At 39.8% G+C, this 17,003-nt stretch overlaps 1 protein-coding gene across 1 annotated transcript; it reads left to right on the top strand.

Annotated features, from left to right (window-relative positions):
• The first annotated feature begins 4,755 nt into the window (after nucleotides 1-4,755).
• Nucleotides 4,756-13,496, top strand: pxdc1b (PX domain containing 1b). The gene is made up of 5 exons (XM_030756915.1): nucleotides 4,756-5,423; nucleotides 11,485-11,576; nucleotides 11,695-11,812; nucleotides 11,913-12,024; nucleotides 12,494-13,496. The coding sequence occupies exons 1-5, from the start codon at nucleotides 5,168-5,170 to the stop codon at nucleotides 12,615-12,617; spliced, it is 702 nt and encodes a 233-aa protein (XP_030612775.1). The 5' UTR covers nucleotides 4,756-5,167; the 3' UTR covers nucleotides 12,618-13,496.
• Nucleotides 13,497-17,003: the final 3,507 nt, after the last annotated feature.

Genomic DNA, 17,003 nt, shown 5'->3' with positions numbered 1-17,003 from the left:
CATCCATCCATCCATCCATCCATCCATCCATCCATCCATCCATCCATCCATCCATCCATCCATCCATTTTCTTCTGCTTATCCAAGCCGGGTCATGGAGGCAGCAGCCCAAGCAGAGAAGCCCAGACTTCCCTTTCCCGGGCCACGTCTACCAGCTGATCTGGAGGGACCCCAAGGCATTCCCAGGACAGCTGAGAGATATAATGTCTCCAGCATGTCCTTGGTCTACCTCGGGGCCTCCTCCTGGTAGGACATGCCAGCTCTAGTCTGAGCCCCTCCTGAATGGCTGCACTCCTCACCTTGTCTCTAAGGGAGATCCTCACTAAATTATAGCTTTATAGCTTTCTCTCATTTGCTGTTGGTTTTGTTGGTCAAATAAAACAGTTTCAATCATGAGGTAGAAGTAACCAGAAGTAATACAGTATAGCCAGGCCAGTTTTGTCATGTGATCATAATCTATGACTGTTTTCATTTCATAACATTTCATGGAATGATTTCATATCAATCTTTTTGTCTAAAAGATGCCACGAAAGAAAGAGACGTGACACAATGTTAACAGTTTTTTGTCCAAACCTTTCTGTCATGTGAGGACACTGAAACACAAACCATTTCGTTATGTGGTGTCATGCCATTCCTCCATCAGACAAACCAAATCTGATCAATCCCTCCTGCTCTCTTACTTTTCCCCACACAGAGTTTTGGCATTTTCTTGACTGTAATGAGAGACAAATGTGCTAGAATTCTGCACGAAAAGGGCTCTGAGAGTGACTGGGCAAAAATCTATTTTTCCATATAAAGTTTATTACATATATTGGAGTGAGGTATCGGGGCAGAATGTGCTGACTCTGCAAATGTGGCCAAACCACAGATTGAAGCCCTGCTCAAAACCAACATAGCCCATTATTACACAAAGGGAGAGGGGGTTTTCTGATACCACTATACTGGTTTGTTCAAGTAATATAAGCATTTGTGCTTAAAATGAAACATGAAGCTCATAGCATCTCCACACTTGGCATAAAGCTGAGACAAAACTTTGTCAGTAGGAAACTGTTGACACAGTGACAGCACAGTGAGCTGTTTTCTAACAAATGTAAGGTTTTTTTAGAGAACATGCAAACTCTTCCACACAGAAAGGTCCTGGTGGTGGATTTAAAGCTGGGCAACTGTGAGGAAGCAGTGAAAACCACCACTTTGATGCTGGTCACTGGTTATCAGACATGACAACTTGGCTGGTATTGATTTCTGTTTGTCTTGTATGCATCATCATGGTACTATGTAGCCCCATCTCTGATTTCAGGTGTCCTTTCCTCTTTACAGCCCAGTCACAGCATTTTTGCACTGTTATTACATTTGTAACTTCCCCTGTTGCATGTTTATTTGTTCTGTAAGCATGCATTAGTTTAGACCAGGGGTGGGCAAACTTTTTGACTCTGGGGCAACATTGACTTTTTGAAATTGGACAGACGGGCCGTGCCAGCACCAGATACATACATATCAAACATAAACATAAAAAAGGCATTACAGTGTTAATACTTACATTTACTTTTAGTGGGAACACTGTTGATTTTGCCAGTGCATCTGGTCAAGTCTGGTGTTAGTTTTTTTTGTAGCAATTCTCAGAATCCTCGACATCAGTCATAATTATGATATGATTTGATTTGGGCGATTCTGTGCCAATCTTCAGCGGGCTGGATTAAAAAGACCAACGGGCCGGGTTTGGCCCATGGGCCGTAGTTTGCCCACTCCTGGTTTAGACAATTTATGGTCTGATTAGTGTTTGGGCGTTAAAGCATAACTAGACATTAAAGCTAAACAACAAAACCTTGCTATTAAACAGTGTTTCAGCTGTATTATTAGCAGAAATCTTGAGGTGATGACTTGCCACCAGGTGGCAGCCTTCCCCATTCTGGACGCATGAAGAGGATCAAAGCTAAACTTTTCTCTTTTCAAAATAACCCTTTATCGCAATTTGCACTGCATATTTTGCATAAAGAATATTATACTTGCAACTATGCATGCTTCCATACTGAACTTAACAAGTTTTTGCATGGAAAATTTTCAAACACTTACTCTACCTGTTTGCCTTTTATTGTACAGATATAGAATTATAGATGGAATAGTTGGATCGAGGGAGATAGAATATATATTCACACACCTCAATCCCAATTCAACATCCAGTGTTTGTCTGACCTACTATGATATTAAATCACAGTCATTTTCTTTTCACTGTGCAGTTTCTGCTGCTGCTATGATGCAGGTTAATGGTTGGTACTGTATGAATAGCAGTCTGAGGGAACACAATGTTTTATCCCAGCTCTTGGTGTAAACAACCACTGAGGCAAGTGATCATCTAATTTTGTATGCCTCATGCGATGCTCCGTAACATTTCTAATGCTTTCTTTTAGCTGGACATTTTCCATATTGGATGGATGGATGGATGGATGGATGGACAGTTCACGTAACTGTCATAAAGTCAAGTATAATGGGGATTCAAGTACCCCAAAAAGAATCTGAATCAGAGTGGTACACTGAAATAAGCTGCTAATAAAAATGACATCATGTTTAGCATTAGTCATGTGTTGTCATGTGCATTAGTCATAGTTATTTTAAACATTAATCTTAGAAATCAGTGATTGACCACTACCATAGGAGTGACTGGTGTAAGAATAGATAAGCGTTTAACTGTTTTCCTATGTATCACAACGTGTTGGAGGTGTTCATCATAAACATGCACATGACAATCTGATTGTAAGGACAAAACATACTCGAACCCTCCAGGTGAGGAAAGCAGGTAACGCCTGTTTCCTGAGGACACACACACACACACACACACACACACACACACACACACACACACACACACACACACACACACACACACACACACACACACACACACACACACATGATTACATCATGTGAAGTGAGCGATGTTGTTAGCTGAGCTTTGTGTAAACATACGTGATGCTAAAAAATAAAAGCGCCAGCAGGAAGAAGGGAGTCAAACTCTCATTCAGACACGCACACGAGTGGTGGCTGACGGAGACTCTCCCTGCAGGTGAAAAGATCAACTACGGGTTTCTGTGTCTTCTTTTATTTAACGGTGGTCTGAACCTAACAACTGGCTACTTAGTATAACACATTACAAGGATATTACACCCTTGCTATGACCACTGATTGTAACTTCATCACTCCCTTTCAATGGGAAGGGTATGTGCTGCTTCATGTATGAAGAAATCCTTTTCAATAAGTAGGTTTCAAGATAATAAAACTGTAAATTAGAGGGAAAAACATTTCACAGGAAGTGCAAGATGAAATTCTATCTGTGGTTGACGATGTGGAACCTCCAGTGAAGTGGGAATCCCTCGAGTCTTTTTCCTTTTTTTTTTATAGCAGCTTCTCTGTGCAGAGAGTATGATAATGAAGAGTGCTCACTGACAACAAGGAACTATGAAACAGCTTGATATCAAACTGTTAAATATGAAGGGATCCTCTTTGGACAGCTTAAATGTGGCAAATTGAAACTTAATATTTTCATGACTGGCTGAATGTCCTTGTTGGGAGTGCTTGTGTTTGCCATAATGATCCTAAGTCACTCACAAAGGTACAACTGTGAGCTGCGAAGGGGGAATGAAGGCTGACTTTGCACCAGCCATCTGCTCGGTTTCATAAAATGTAATGTGCACATTACATTTCAGAATTTCTTTCAACAATCTCAACAGTACAATTTAAATTTTTCTGTGAAGATTTCTGTTCTGTGTGCAGGTGCAATTGTGTGCCTGTACCTTAAGGAACGTTTTACGGCTTGCTTTCACCAGCAATTAACGTGCTATTTCCTGTGCTGAATTTTTATGAATTGCTTACCAGAATCGCTTGCAGACAGTCCTTTCCCCACTGCCTTTTATTACAGCTGAATCGTCACTTTTTGACTTTGCCATGACTTCCTGTAAAGCTCTTATACTGGTGTCTGCTTCTCCAGTGTGCAATTCTAAGCAATGCAGACAAAATCTGCTCCTCTTTAAGTTATTCTATCCCAAAGACCAATATTGTGAAACAGTGCATCTTTTTGAAGTGGCCAAATATGGGCAGAAATACTGGTACTTTGTGAAGACAGGCATTATAAAATGGACATGGAGAATTTTGCAGAAGCTCCAGAATTTGATTGCCCTCCTTGGTAGCTGCCTGCTTCACTAGAGTCAAAAAGTAGTGGCTTGTTCTCCATGCAATGCAATCAAATGATCACAGAGAGGAACGGTAATTTAAAAGAGGCACAAAATTATTGCAGACAGATGCAGAACGACCACAAAAACATGGAAATGGAAATGTAAGACCACAAAGACACACAAACAGCTGCAAGAAAGCACACAAAAATTTCCTGCCAAGAACTAGGACCTCAAATCCACTCAAAAGTTGTTTTTGGACTCTTTTCTGCGCATCCCCCTCCCAAAACATCTCATTTCAAGATTAAGTGTACAGATTTTTTATGGAAATATGCAGCAGTGGCCTCATATGCAGGGTCACTAATAACTACTTGACAGTATAAGAGAAAATGAGTGACTGAAGCTGTCAATCCCGATTATACGGAAGGAGATGGACAGTTTTGTCCTCACAGGCCTTCGCATTCCTTGCATAATAATAGCCTGTTGTCAAGGAGGGAGGAAGGAAAAAGGGAGGAAGGAGAGGGGAGGAAACTGCGCTGAAAGAAAAGGAACTGCTGATCCAGAAAGTGTGAAGTTAAAATGCTCTGGAAACAGAAAGAGGGAAGGAGCTGTGTCTTACTCTCAGAGTTGTAGATTTATTTATGGTCTATGCTTGAACGAGTTTTCTTTTATTTTTTTTGGACGCTTTGTCAGTAAATGAAAAAAACAAACCGCTGTTGGATCAATATTGCCAAATCAGTTGTGCAGGGGCGTTATCTCTATCACTAAAGTCTATTTTTTTTCTAAGTCATGCCACGTTTGAGATTACGCCTGTGATGGGCTGAGCCACCATCCTCCTCTTGCTTACACTCAGCGGCTGCTAGACTGCCGCTCAGAGAAAGGGCTGACCGAAAAGTTCCCAAAGTTGCCTTGCCTTCTTTTATTTTTACGTTTCAGTGACTTCACCAGCAACCCCTCAGTCTGCTGTTCACCAGCCCGCCGCAGCATGCAGGACTGACGGCCGAAGGGATGGCATCGGCTGTGTTTGAAGGGACGTCCCTGGTCAACATGTTCGTCCGGGACTGCTGGGTTAACGGGATCCGGAGACTCATCATCAGTCAGAGCGGAGAAGAAGAGGAGTTTTTCGAGATCCGGACTGAGTGGTCTGACAGGAACATTTTATACTTGCATCGGAGTTACTCTGATCTGGGGCGGCTGTTTAAAAGACTGGTGGAGTCCTTTCCGGAGGACAGAAGAGATCTGTCCAAATCTCCACTGATAGAAGGTCGGTCAGATAGCGGATAACATGTGACGGTTAATAATCGACAAGGCAGGAAATGATGATCGAGCACAAATAACTCATCTCTATTTGGGGGGATATATTCTAGATCAGGGGCGTAGCTACTGCACTTATATTATTTAGTAAGTAAGTTGGCCACCCTGTCCTCCTCAGCACTACTGTTGCCTTCCTATTTTTATATGCTGAGTTTGAAATGCCTGATAAAGCTAAAATATTTGTTTTAAAGCCTTAAAACTTGCAAATATTTGGCATTTTTGTTGATTAACTCACTCATTAACTCATCAAATCACTGAAACTCAATTTTGTATTTTTCAAGTCAGTTTTGGCTCATTGCTAAGATTAATTTTGCTTGAGTGCTTTTTAAAGTAATTAGAAAGTTTGTTTTTCTCCCATATCTGAAAAATTTGTCCAGCACTGGAATTGGAGGCGTACTCGGGACAGGAAATCCCCTCAAGAAAATTACATTCCTGTTTACATTTTGTGTCAGCACAGAAGTTGTCGTGTTTGTACATTTTTGTGCACTGCAGTCAGATCCAGTTGGCAGTAAGTGTAAAGTAAATGATTAGCATTAGCTCTTCCACATAACCTGTGAGATCGAGATTCTGACTGCATGTTTCTAATCTCTGTCAAAATCTTGACCTAAAAGATTTCACATATGTGTAAGGTTTTCTCTCAAGTCTCTGCGGCCAGGGAGCTGGATTCCCTGTGGGGCTCCTTAAGTGCCAACACAGACTTCCATGTGGAAATCTGTTCTTTATATCTGACATCACATGCTTGGTGCTGGAGCAAGTCTTTTCTGGTACCTTAAAACTTAGATCAAAGGTCGTGGCAAAAGTATTTCTATTTCTTATGCACATTTTTATTACGCGGGATAAAATCACACAGTTCTGCAGGTAGAAGATGAGGGCTGCGATACAGTGAGATACAGTCCAGATGTCATGCTAAGAGGTGGAGTCTTAGATTAACATCACAGTTATTTGTCACAATATGTTTGCCATCACGTATATCCAAATTTGATGATTTTAACTTTTTTTTTTAGATGTGAAAGTAAAGGTTAAGAGATCTGAATTTTTCCCCCCTTCAGAAGTCAAGCATAGCATCACTGTGAGCAGGCCACAAATGAAAGCTTGGCTGCACTGATACTTGGTATCTAAGCATCCATATAGCATGCTGTTTAGGTTGGGTTTGATCATGTTTTACAACACGATCAAGCTTATACCAGTGCTTTGGAAACATCCCGTTGTCTTCTCACAGTTGCTGTGTATTTGCAAGCTGCTTTGCAACTCACCTACACCCTAACTCCACCTGTGTCTGGCTTAATCTGTAATTGATGCCTCTACTGGAGGTCTTTCTAGTGCTCTCTCCACATTTGAATTTTTTCTCTTTTTTTTTTTCATGCACACGGAACTGTGGGAGAGCCATCCAACCAAATATAAGTGACTGCAGAAATAAAATGTTTCTTTTGACTATAGTAAGCCTGATTTAAACCCCTTCATTTTGAGCAAATCCCACAGGAACAGTCATGAAAAGGTGGCATTTTTGTGAAGGAAACAGTAAAGTTTTAGGCATTGGTTTGTAGAAGCCAGTCTTTTGGTATATGTCGGGTGAAGCTCTGGCGCTCAGGGTTTGGATACCCCACTATTGTCACAAATTTGGCAGAGCTCCTGGCCTCTCTTGTGTGTCTGATCTCCCCCACAATCTCCTTGGCACTTTGCTTTTGTCTCTACTTACTGAGCTTATAGCAGTGTTTTGGAAACAGCCCCTTAGTGGTGACTGGAAAGGCTGGCTTCCTGGTCAGGCACTAAAATACTTGACAGAGGTGTTGACAGCTAGCTGCTTTGCCTCAGCCAGTGCAGTGTGGAATGCATTTTGGGACGAGACGTTTTTGATCTCATGACTCACTTTTCACTTCTTTATTCTGTCTGTCACCCTTCCTATGCTAATTATAGCTCAATGATAAATAAAGCTGAAGGAGACATCAGCACTACTTTAGGTACTCAAACTGGTCTGAGCATTTCAGTGATGGATGGTGAGCCACAGGGTTAAAAACATTCCCTAATGGGGATTTATTTAATTCCTATCCCTATTCAGTATCTCATTTACATCCCTTCTAATTGAAGGTCCTGATTGAAGGTCCTGAGGAAATAAAACTAAAACACAGCTATACCCTTTCTCAGTCTACTTTGCCACAATTTCTGGCTCTGGTCATGTTTTCCTGTTTCAGTGCTGTGCCTAGGCAACAAGGAAGGCGTGCAGAGCTTTTCAGACTTATGTCATGATGAGAAAGAGGGCGACTGCGGAGGAGTGGACTTCCCATATTTAGTCCCACTGGTCTGCCAGGGCCTCATCACACTTACCTTACATGTGACCCCGTGTGCATACAGACAGGGAGCGATTGCTCACATTCCATGTGAGCCTGATATGATCAGGGAATGGAGACACAGACGGCATCCGAAATCGCTCCGAAATTACACTAGTGCAACTTCTTGCTGCTAAAAGTAACATTCTCCTTCGGACAAGGCCCTGGGCTTGATGACTGAGGCACCCAGAATAATGTGTTGACAAACTGTGGTATGTTAGTGGTTGAATGATTAAGCACTATGCTGCTGACTAGAGCGTTAAGATCCATGCAGAAGATAGCTGTGAAATGTGGCTCTTACAACATCGGCTGATTAGACACTGTGCATGAGGAGGACGTGAGTTCCTGCTATGCATATGCTTCTATTACTTCGATTAATATAGAGTTTCTTGTCAACATGGCATGCTGTCATAAGGAAATATAACATGGTGCCTTTATAATGTGTGAAATTGATGGTATGGTCACATTTTACTAACTTGTAGCCCTAAGTAAATAAATACAGTCACATGCTTTTCTTGAAAACAGAAGTAATCACATGTGAAAGCTGCTAAGATATAACTATAAAGACCTAAGAGTCAAAATAGCTGGCTGTGAGGTCACTGTAGGCTAAAGCGAAAATAGCTTCACTGTAGGGTAAGTTGCTCTTTACAGCCAACGACAGTGTTGCTCAATTATTATTAGTAGTATTAAGGTTAATATTGTTTGTTGATTTTATATATATTCTTTTCTTAATAGTGTGAATTATTATATCTTTATTTATATTTATAATAACTGCGGCTGCTGTTACACCCAAATTTCCCCTCTGTGGGACAATAAAGGCTGTTTCTTCTTCTTCTTCTTCTTCTTCTTCTCTTATTTATAGTGCATGGGCGACTGTAGCCAGAAAGTTCAAGCAGAAAAAAAATCAGTTTACAACCATGTAATTCTAGCCAACACAGAAAATTAGACAGCCTGGATACTCTCTTGAGACACATGCCGTTGGTAATCCAGCACTGCAATATTGGTGTGAAGATTGATGGGTTAGAGTAATTTCAAAAGCTAATTAGTGGAAGCGTTGTACACAATCCTCTCCAAAATCACACAACTTTCTTTAATTAATGTTTTTCTCATCATAAGGTCTTTTTTGATTATAATAAACATTAATCAGCATTTGTATAAAATAGCATGCTTATATGAAGTCTCGCCTTTTGATTAACACTGTGTGAAGCCAATTGATGGCAGCAGTTATGTGCCAAATTTGCTCTCTCTAATTAGACACATCATCAAACTACTCACACCAGATTAACAGCGATTAAAACTTGCAAAACTTGCACAACAGGTCTGAGTCTTGGTGTTCTATCAGATTATGGAGTAAAAACTGCCCCATCACTGTCACCCCTACCCAAGAAGTTGTCTAGTTCCTGCTTTGAAAGTATTTATGTACAAAGACACAGCCAAGTGATAAATAAGACTCTGAAGAAATATAATGTTTTTTACAGCAATTTGTGAGGTTGATTATTGCAAATCTTTCAGATCTGGAACAGCTTTTGATTTATTCTTTCTAATACTACTCTACCCTGTTTCCACATTCACCCTCGGTGCACTGTTTGCATGCATATAATAATGTGTATTTCTTTTTATTTGATTCATGATGTTACTACTCTATATAAGTGGACACAGACTTTGCTAATCCGTCCCCGAGGATGATAACTAACAAGACTGGGTGTAGTTCAAAGTCTCTGCAGTGACGTGATCATCTAGGCTTGTTTCCGTTTAAAATGTTAACTGCTGACTCTGACTTGAAACCTCTTGATGCTTTTTTTTTTTTAATTAACATGCAAAAACAGTATAGTGAACTTATGTACTGCTTTCCAACATTCTGGGGTGGTCTCAGGTTATCCAAGAGGTTATTTCCTGATATCAGCTACATACATAAAGTAATTTTTACATACTCTCTTTTACAGCTATTTTTATTTAATGACACACCCTGGGGTTTCTTCTGGCACTTAATAGGATGGGTGGACCAGACTGTAACACCTTTACTGCTCATCAGATCTCCTTTTTGCATGTTTACTATACTGAATGGCACAAACCTGTCACTAGTTTTAGCACAAAATCTTAAAGTGCCTAAACTTGTAGCTGTTCTGTTATGAGCCACACTCTGCCAGACAGATATTGAAGGGTCTTTGTAAGTTTAACAGTAGGAGAGGACAATATGAGCTTCAGATTGGGCCCCAAGCGATGATTTAACTGCCAAATCACTCCTCACATCCCCCAGGATATGATGTCATCACCGTGGGCCATTATAAATGGATGAGGCTGCAAGTGTGCATAGTATCGTTTTAGGCTCTCTTACTCAGTACTTCCATGTAACACTGACCGCTGTGTGACTACACTTTGTCTGTACCAGTTAGTTCAGACAGAGCCACATCCCTGTGGCTGCAGTCTCCATCATTATTCTCCTCACCACATCCCTTTGTCAGCAGGCTGGCCATAAATGATGCTCTGCTGACTGCTCACTCATAGTGGCAATAGCCTTCTATTACCAAATGTGCTGATTTCACGCTCCCACTACTTCTTAAATTGCGTTCTTGGTTTTATGCAGGACTAACGTGTTATCGCAGACATTGTTCTGCAGTCGCTCTGCCACCTATTATTACTTTCCTCTGTTATTACTGCTGTTATACAAATGCCAACAATTACAGTGGCAGTTTTTGAGTATTAGTGTGTACTGTGCAGTGTGCGCTTGCTCTAAAGACAATGACATGTGGGCTATTTTCTTCTCCTCCTACGTGAGGTAAATATCACGGGGTATTGTAAGGAAAAAGGTTACCGTAATAAAAAGGACTCTTTGCCTTTTTCCTTTCATTTGAGGTGATCTTTTTCAAGACTTGGGATGAATTAAAATATGTCTGGCTTTTGTGTCTTGACCTACAGATAGCTAACACAGTGATGGCAGTAAAGGTCATAGAGACTGCCTTTTTTCATTTTCAAGGTGCAGAAATAGTTACACTTGGCCTTTTGATTGTGGGAAAGTTTCTTTGTCCATCCATCCATCCATCCATTTTCTTCCGCACATCTGGAGGAAAATGGACTCTACATCAGACTCTATATTTAAGAGTTGACAATGCCAAAGGGCTGATTCTTAGCTGGTATCATAAACTGGTATTTTAGCATGCTTACATTATCATACTATATATATCCATAGAGACGTTTAAACACAAAATACAGCTGAGGATTATGGGAATATGAATCCCAATTCTTTTATTTATATAAACTACTTTTAAGTCTTAACCTTTTGATAGTGCTAAAGGATAAGTTAAGGGCTCATCAAAAACATCTATTCCAAAGCACCAGAACGTCTACATCAAATTTCAGACCATCCAACCACAAAGGGATTTGTGTCTCATCCTGGGCTCAAACTGGGGATCTGGGATGCTCTGGAAAAAACAAAACAAAAAAACTTGTTCATTGAGGTCCTACCTTGCACCCCAAAACACCAAAGGATATGTTGTCAAGGCCTCAGTGCCAGACACCACAAGGTATCCCAGAATGGTCAGAGCTCAAGCAAAGGATTTTTTTTTAATGAAGGAACAGAGTAAATGGACTTTTATCTCTTTGGCAGAAATTCAAATAAGGTGCCAAATCCAGGGTACTGCCATCAGTTATTCCAGATTGCTTCACTTGTATGTTTCTTGTTTCTTTCAGGGCTGGTGAAAATCAAAGAGGCAACTGACATTGAGGAGAAGTTAAATGAAGTGGAAAGGCTACTGAAGAATGCAATTAACATGCCATGCAAGGTTGGTACTTTGTCTAAAGCAACAGTAGTAGTTCCCAAGCATGGCATATTAGACTTGTGAAAACGTCTTACATGAGAACACGAGCTCAAAAACCTCCAACCTTACAAACTCTCCGTAGTATTCCAGGTCAGAGGTGATGCTGACTTTCTTTGAGCGGTCTCCCCTGGACCAGGTGTTAAGGGACGACAACGTCCACAGAATCCAACCATGTTTTCAGAGTCCAATCAAGATCTCAGGTACATATACTTGTTTAATGTGAATATAAATACTATTCTGACACTGCAATTTTCACGATATCTTAAAGGGTGACGTAATACTTCTCTCTGTATCTTGCAGAAATCATGCGGTCCAATGGATTCTGTCTGGCTAATACAGAAACCATCGTGTTCGATCACAGTATACCCGAAGAAAAAGAGAGACCTTCATCGACTGATTCTGTAGAACATCCGTGAGTATTAGGACCACGCACCAACATTTCTGCTAGCTCTTTCCTGCTCCAGCCATTATCACATCTGCCTCTATACATGTTATTGAGTGAGAAAAATGTTTAAAATCATGTTACGAGCCTGAGAGATGCATCACTTTGAGTTTATTTCAGTTCTTGAATCGAAGGTTGCTTTGGTGAGTAAAGAGGTCCTTGAATGTGAACCCACCCCAGGACCCTCCACCCGCTTCATACAGCACAGGAAGTATGTCTGTACGGCTCTTCCTTCCCTGGGTGTGTGTAGGAAGCAAAAGAGGAACACATTCCTCTTGGTACTGAACAGAAAAACAAAAATTTTAAGTATTGCATAAATGAAAGCACTGCTCTGAATTTTCAGCGTTACAATTACAGAAAACATTTGATTACTAGGGTAAGCTACACAGGTTCATCCTGTCTTTGGATTTATACAGTATGGTTTTCATTTTATTGCCAGGTATGAAGATGGAACAGAGTTCTTGCCATTGGAAACAGATGTCTGTGATGAAGAAACAGAAGCATATGTCACCAACCTGTCCTACTACCATCTGGTCCCGTTTGAAACCGACATCCTGGAGTGAGCACTTATCTACCAGATGCTTGTCGATGATGGCTTGTCATGCTGACAATGAGTGATATGTACTCGTCAGTGGAATTAAACTATGCAATGCTGCGCACAGTGTAGCTGCTGCTTATTCCAGCAACTTTAAGGACTTTTTAAATAACTGTTGGTCATTTTGGAGTCTGCTGGGTGTACAGAAATTTTAGAAGAGGGCAACAGCAGCATGCCTTTGTTTTCATCCACCGATGTGCCTCTTCCAGAGCCTTACTTTGCTTGTCTTCAGAGTGATTTCAAAAGGCTTTCAGGTGATGTACCTGTGGCAGCCACACTATATAGGTCCTCAGTCCTCAGTGACATTTTGAACGTGCTGTTTGGCCGCTTTGTTGATTTTACCAGCTCTATTTCTTTTATATCAAGTTGTTTTCATCTTGTTTCATTTATTCTCTTACGGACCGAAAAGATTTGTGATGCATCTATAACATCAACTGACTTCTCTGGTTCCTGAAGTATTGTCACTCTGGATTTTTATTCCTGTGGGAATATAGAAGAAAAAAAAAAAAAACTGTTGTGAAGATTTTTTGTTTGATTTTTGCTTATGGTGCAGTTTCCACTAGCAAGCTACTAAGCAAGTTTTGGTTTTTGTTAAAGCTTAAAACTCATAGCATAAGTCTTATTTTGTTGCTCTGACAATGCAGCAGCAGGTTATTAGGTGTGATAGTACGCTGAAAGCCTGAAACTAGTGCACATGTGTTCTGATAACAGGCAACTGTGGAATTTAGCTTCTTTTAGAGATGGTCCCTGTGACAAATTGCTACAAATTGCTAAATTAAAGGGGCTCCAGTGTGTGTAGTAGGCTTGTAGTCCTTTTTGACCACTCAAAGCACACAGCAGTAGACAAATTGGGGGGTGGGGGGGGGGTGGGGGGGTTTATTCTGTATCTTGACCGCTATCAGTTTAGATAATGTAAAAAAAGTGCAAAGTTTGGTTGTTATTGCTGCGTATTTGGATGTTGATGAAATTCTTTTTTATATTTTGCTTCGTCTGAATTATGAATTATACTAATGCTAATTTTTTTCTGTCCTTAAAGAAATAATTGGATACTGGGGCAGAGACTGAGTGTAGCCATCTTGGTGAAAACTGAAACATGTCACTGGTGTTGTTGCCATCTGATAAAATGGGGCAAAGAAAGCTTTGTTTGGTGGGTCCATTGAGGTCATTTTTGTAAGATGACATGAGTGGGTTCAGTCAGACAGCTGAATGTGGGAGTCTACGGCTCGGCCTGTGATGGCAGAACAAGTCCTCTCTTTATGTAAAGAAGACAAACGACTTTGCTGTAATACAACTTTCTATAGGGAAAGCTGTGTGAAAAAGGCAAACACTTGTTTAAAATTCACACCTTTGTATGCTTTATGGGTTCTCCTTCTGTAAGGAGGGCACTTTTACTTCTGAAACTGAGAACTCAGTGGAGCATTGCACATGCTATGAATGTGACTGAAATGCTAAAAATGTATATTTGTGTTGGGTTAGCTGTCTTCGCTTCAACAGTTTTGTCACCACAGGAATCACTGTGGCCCTGCAGTGTAAGCTAACAGCTTGTGTCCAGGTTCCTGCCCTTCCAAATGCAAAGGCATTCAGCCCTCACAAACTTGGCACATGAGCCTTCAGTAGAGCGATCCTCCACATGAATCTGTTTAGTAACACAGTCATGATCACTATTCACCCCGTGTGAAAGTACAGCCTTTTCAAAGGGTACAAAAGTATTTCATGCTTTTTTTTTTTTTTTTTTTTGCTTTTGACCCAGAATGACATGTTGAATTTGTACATAAACATTTCTGTTTAAGGTGAGAAGAAACCAGGATTTCCCACTGAGCCTTCTGTACCAAGATTGAATTTTGTTCTACAAGGATCTGTTTGATGTTGATGAAAGACCACAGGAGTTCATATTTGATGATCAAAGATCCAGCAAAACCTTTGCCTTCCTTATGACTCTTTTGCAAGCTCATGGGAATCAGCGTATTATGAATATTCTGCCACAGGTTCTCTGAAATTATGAAATGGTACTCAATGCGTTCAATGCAGTGAGGAGAATGAGCAGCACAAGGCTGGCACTCCAGTTCCAGTCAAATTCTGAAACATATCTATATGCCTGGTGTGCCAGCTGGAGGTTTGAAGAGACAAATGAAGACAATAAGAAAATAAAGTTACACAAAATATTATTTATTTTGTAAATTTCAGCCACACTCTGTGAAGCTAACCATTCTATGCCTTGTAATGTATTGTATGTTTATGTGTGTGTGTCATATGTGAGATGAACCTTTGTTGTGTAAATATGAATCTTAATTATGAACTTCTAAGATGAAGTCCCTGTGCAAACATGTTTGATAACCTTAAAAATATTCAGTATTAGATACAAGTTATTACTGGAAAGCTTGTCAAATCAAACAAATAAATATGTTTTCAAGAAGAGAAATGGCCCTGGGATATCTTTTGTGTATGAAATGGATAGTTCAGGATCATAGAATAGCAGATAAAGACTGCAAGTAACCTGTTGGGAAGGTAGCTGCAATCAGCAGTTATATATGGGACTATATCATAAGCTCATGTAATCTCATGAAATGAACACAGGACACATTAAGACTAAGTGGGAAGAAGAACTTGGAGAACATCGGACTATCACAAGAGGAATGGCATTCTGTGGTATGTGCTCAACACTCATAAGCTCAAAGAAGTGGAGGGGATTTGTTTGGGAAAAGTTGATATGTTTTTCATCACAAATATACTTAAGCAAACAGCAACATCAGTGGGAAAAGAGAAGAAAAAAAGGGAGAAAATTAGGTAGTTACACGAAGTCAGGTCTGACATTTTGTACATAATTCAACAATTTTCACCAGTATTTATCAAAAATTTCCTCTTGTGACTTCAGCCTGAATGTTATTCTTTCCATTACAAAAATACCATATATCAAATCGATCCACTCATTTATTTTAGGAGTTTCCTTCTTAAACCATTTTCGAGTTATGGTCTTTTTGGCTCCCACCAATAGCACTCCAAGTAAATATTTATCCTTTTTTTGTAGTTCAAGTCCTTCCAAATGACCCAGGTATAGTACCACAAATTGAAATTGTATTCTCCTTTTGAAGACTGCTGCCAGAACCTTATGTATTTCTCTCCAAAATGGAGCCACATGAGGACAATCCCAAAATATATGGAAGTGATTTGCTAATGTAAGACCACACAGTGTCCAACAGTCGGACCGACATGAATATTTAGTCTTTTGGGCAGGTGTGCAAAAGTAGTGAATCATATTCTTCCAGCTGAATTCCCTCCAGCAGGGGGCGCTTGTTGTAGTCCACTGTTCTGTACAGATTCCCTCCCATTCCTCTGTTGTTAACGTCAGATTGCCCTCTGTTTCCCATCTTGCTTTTATATGCTGTGTGTCATTTCCCTGTAAAATTTGTAGTGATTGGTATAGATTTGAGATAGTTTTCTGAAATGGTGTATCCTTATATGTGTTTTTGACAATATCAAAAATTTCTTCATTGGCTTTAGAATCTTGTTTAGTTTTTTTTTATATACAGATGAAATTTGAGACAGTTCAGAGACTTGGATGGCAGTCACTCCCGTATATTTTTTGAAAAATTTGTCTTAGTAAAATACTGAGAAATGAGACTCCCTGAATTGCTAAAAGTACTTATTTCTGTCTTTTTTAAAAGAGGATAAGACTGGTGTCTTTATAAAATATTGTTAACAGCTTGAAAAAAATTACAGAAAAAATTGTATAAATCTGAATTACCAAGCCTTAAACAATGGATGTTGTTAATGAAATCTATAATGATATCAATGCAATGGAAAAGCTGACCTTTTTCTGAGATCCAGAGAAGAAATCTTTACTTGAAAATGCTTTTTCTTACGAAGTTGAGGATGCTGTCAGGGTAAGACACGCTAATAACTCATAGTACAATGAATCATAGCGATATATACCCCCGATGTGATTGTTTGTTTAGTAGTTTTTTTTTCTGTTTATGTCTTGAACTAGGAAAAAAACAAAAGAGAGAGACAGAGAGAGAGAGAGAGAGAGAGACTATATCATAATGTTGATGGTGTTTATTATAAACATTATAAATACAACACATCCCTTTTAATTATGTTATAATATTCTTCATTCTAGCAAAGCACACAGGCATTGAAGGAACTTGGCACGCTGCCCTTTATCTTAGAGCGACACCTCGTGGTGAGTATCGGTAGTCATCATCCGTATCACTTCTTAATTATTCAGCACAATTAAATGTAGGTTATTCATAAAAAAATAAATAAGAAAAAATAAAAAAACAAAACAAAACAGAAAAAACCCGCCTCCCTAGAAAACAAACAAACAGACAGACCTACACTGATACGGAGTGTTGTT

Source organism: Archocentrus centrarchus, chromosome 20 (assembly GCF_007364275.1).
Source record: "Archocentrus centrarchus isolate MPI-CPG fArcCen1 chromosome 20, fArcCen1, whole genome shotgun sequence".
In the NCBI taxonomy this organism is placed as follows: domain Eukaryota; kingdom Metazoa; phylum Chordata; class Actinopteri; order Cichliformes; family Cichlidae; genus Archocentrus; species Archocentrus centrarchus.
Note: the sequence above shows the minus strand (reverse complement) of the source record. Positions and strands in the feature narration are given on the sequence as shown.